This window comes from Culex quinquefasciatus, chromosome 1 (assembly GCF_015732765.1).
Source record: "Culex quinquefasciatus strain JHB chromosome 1, VPISU_Cqui_1.0_pri_paternal, whole genome shotgun sequence".
Classification (NCBI taxonomy): domain Eukaryota; kingdom Metazoa; phylum Arthropoda; class Insecta; order Diptera; family Culicidae; genus Culex; species Culex quinquefasciatus.
In genome coordinates, this window is record NC_051861.1 from 41,028,731 (window position 1) to 41,032,330 (window position 3,600).

The 3,600-nt window shown below is 39.5% G+C and overlaps 1 protein-coding gene across 1 annotated transcript; it reads left to right on the forward strand.

The window, feature by feature from the left end:
* The first annotated feature begins 1,084 nt into the window (after positions 1-1,084).
* Positions 1,085-2,653, forward strand: LOC6040260 (fibrinogen C domain-containing protein 1). Its single transcript, XM_001849644.2, has 2 exons — positions 1,085-2,199; positions 2,254-2,653. Exons 1-2 carry the CDS (start codon positions 1,085-1,087, stop codon positions 2,651-2,653), a joined length of 1,515 nt encoding a protein of 504 aa, XP_001849696.2.
* Positions 2,654-3,600: the final 947 nt, after the last annotated feature.

Sequence of the window (3,600 nt, forward strand, 5' to 3'; positions counted from 1 at the left end):
ATTGTTAAATTGTTAAATTGTTAAATTGTTAAATTGTTAAATTGTTAAATTGTTAAATTGTTAAATTGTTAAATTGTTAAATTGTTAAATTGTTAAATTGTTAAATTGTTAAATTGTTAAATTGTTAAATTGTTAAATTCTTAAATTGTTAAATTGTTAAATTGTTAAATTGTTAAATTGTTAAATTGTTAAATTGTTAAATTGTTAAATTGTTAAATTGTTAAATTGTTAAATTGTTAAATTGTTAAATTGTTAAATTGTTAAATTGTTAAATTGTTAAATTGTTAGATTGTTTTGTTAGATTGTTAAATTGTTAAATTGTTAAATTGTTAAATTGTTAAATTGTTAAATTGTTAAATTGTTAAATTGTTAAATTGTTAAATTGTTAAATTGTTAAATTGTTAAATTGTTAAATTGTTAAATTGTTAAATTGTTAAATTGTTAAATTGTTAAATTGTTAAATTGTTAAATTTTTAAATTGTTAAGTTGTTAAATTGTTAAATTGTTAAATTGTTAAATTGTTAAATTGTTAAATTGTTAAATTGTTAAATTGTTAAATTGTTAAATTGTTAAATTGTTAAATTGTTAAATTGTTAAATTGTTAAATTGTTAAATTGTTAAATTTTTAAATTGTTATGCCCTTGAAAAAATTAAAGTCTAGATTTCATGAATGATACCTGAAAGTCACTTTCACAGCTGCTTTAAAAAAGAACACCTTCAAATTAACACATCACCAGACGATAATCAGCCTCCACTTAACGTCTCATTTAAGTCAATCTTTCCCAAGGTCAAACTTTCCTCCAAAGAGTTTGCTGTCAACAAACCTTCTGTGGTTTTGAACTTGAATCCCATGTTTGCTTACCCCAGCTTTGCTACTGCGTGGTGCACCGAGGAAAGGTGAAAATAGACATCCAATTATCACCTCAATTATTAGAGGGCGTAAAGGTGCCAACTCATGCGTCCGCTGAAGGTGTTGTTGACCCCTAAAATCACATAGAACCGGGAGTCCCTCGGCGTCCAGAGATTTCAAATTGATTTAAAGGCTTGCACCGAGGCCGGGACCGATCAGTGCGTGTTCATGACCATGAAAACGTGGGTGATTTTAGTGCTCTGCGGAGCTGCCCTGATTGGGACGGTGTCCTGCAAGAGGAAGATCCAGTGTCGACTGTTGCAGACAGGGGGGCCGGAATCTGCTACGACGACGCCGGCACCGGTTGTCCAGAAGGCGATCAATAGTTCGGAGTTTGAGATGATTATGGCGAAGTTGGACGCGGTTGATTTGAGGATTTTAAAGACGGAGTTTGCGGTGCAGAATACGGTCCAAGGGATCGCAAGTGATGTGGAGAATTTGAGCCGGGTTGTGGAGAAGTTGGCCTGGGTGGCGAGTCAGTCGGAACAGTCGAGTAGTTTCGTGGAGCATCATGTGAAGCTGCTTGAACATAATCTGACCAGGCTGCAGAAGGACGTTCGCGAAGTGTTGAGCTTGCAGCAGAAGCTACCGAGTAAGGGATACATTGATAATGCACTGGTAAAGTTGAAGCTGCAGACCAAGCTGGAGCAGGATCCGGTGAACGAAGGCAAGATTCAGCAGATGTCGGAGATGATCGAGATGATGTTCAAGCAGGAACAGGCTGCACTTCACAATATGGCCATGCTGCACTTGCCAAAGGACGATACTTATGAATACTGTGACCAGATTCCAAGAAACAAATCTTCCGGAGTGTTCCTGCTGCACCCGGACAAAGACTTCCACGATCCGATCAAGGTGTTCTGCAACCAGACGTTCAACGGTGGTGGTTGGTCCGTCATTCAGAGACGTTTTAACGGAACTGTCAACTTCTACCGGGACTACCAGAGCTATCAGCGTGGCTTCGGAAAACTCGGCGGTGGTGAGTTCTGGCTGGGTCTGGACCGAATTCATCGTCTCACCTATTCGGCTCCTCACGAGCTGATTGTCATACTGGAAGATTGGGACGGGATCACCAAGTACGCCAAATATCAGAACTTTGAGGTTTCCGGCGAGAAGGAGCTGTACAAGGTCACCAAGATCGACGGATACTCGGGAACGGCGGGAGATTCGCTGAACTACACCAAGAATGCTGCCTTCTCGACGTTCGATCATGACAACGACACCAGTACTAAGCAAAACTGTGCAGTCAAGTATCACGGAGCGTGGTGGTACAAGTCTTGTCACTCCAGGTAACACTTTCTCATGACTAGCAAATAAATCCTCTAACGTTCCTATTCCCTCAGCAATCTCAACGGTAAATACCTGCGTGGTATCAACTCCGAGTTCGGTGTCGGTATGAACTGGGACACATTCCGCGGAATGAACTATGCCCTTAAGGAGTCAACCATCATGATCCGGCGGCGAATGGACCTCGTTTCAGAAGTAGCGCTCAGACTTGTACCGCAGGTCAATGGAGGTAATGGGGGAAAATCGTCGCTCCCTGAACAGGACCAAAACACTAGCCAAGAAGAGCACGAGGAGATAGAGGTGGAGCACGACCAGGAAGAGCAACGGCTGGTGGACGGTGGCGTTGCCAACGATGACGATTACGAAGTTGAGGTGGAGGACGTTGTTTCGGAACCGGCCCTGGCGGCACAGCGAGACATCGCTTTGAAAGAGGCACTGTCGGTGCGTACGCTTTAATAAAGGGTGATTTTAAGTAATTCAGAGTTGACTTTCAAATGGCGTATCACAAAATACTGTATGAATTTAGAGCGAGCATTACTACAGATTGTCAAAGGAAACAGATTGGTCGATGCAAAATAAATCGGCACTGGCAACGTATGTTTTGCGCTGGCAACACTGTCAGTTATGCTGGGTGTAAAGGGCGGTTGCACTATGGGGTATTTCCATATAAGCGAGCGGCCAAAAATATTTTTTTGCTTTTTTGTGACTTTTTTGTGCTGTTTTTACTTAGTATAATGAAAACAAATGAATTTTGATATTTTTCCAAAAAAAAGTTTAATTTTCGATTTTTTCATATATTTGAGGCCACATGCATTAACGTGGTGAATTTTAATATTCTTGCTCTGTCTATTTGATGCACGGAATGGCGGTTTATGCTATGTTAATGTTTCTGATTTACGTTCAATCTCCCTCCTCTTTTTCTTGAGTTTAAATCCACCTCTCTTTGAAGACCCCCCCCCCATCCTTCTCCAATTAAAATTTGATTTTTGCGGTGTTTTAGAATTTTAGACGGTTTATTTTATGAAACATTGTATGGATTCTCGTCCACGTTTTTGGTTGATCCACGTTTTCCACGATAAATTCTTCTAAATCAAAATCACTATGTAACCGATTGTCGTTAGATTACTTCAAATATGAACTTCTTCTATGGGCTTTTGTATACCTCGTTTTGAAGCTACAGAACAGCATGCGTAGTTTTTCCTCTGTGGGTTTTTCCTGAGTTGATCATGTGATGGTTCTGCAATGTTGTAATTCTTACAAATATACTCGAAAGCAGTTCTCACGTTTTCAGAATAGTGCTTCGTTATATCGTACAGGGACACTACGGTATTATTATCCATACTTTCAAAAGAACACAACAACGAACTGATATGAATATTCGACGAATCGTTACTGTAAAATAC

What these genes read in the sequence shown, in the direction of transcription:
- LOC6040260 (XM_001849644.2), top strand. Translation starts at nt 1,085, where the DNA reads ATGAAAACGTGGGTGATTTTAGTGCTCTGCGGAGCTGCCCTGATTGGG. An exon ending in TACAAGTCTTGTCACTCCAG is followed by an intron (nt 2,200 to 2,253) that starts GTAACACTTTCT and finishes CTATTCCCTCAG; the next exon opens with CAATCTCAACGGTAAATACC.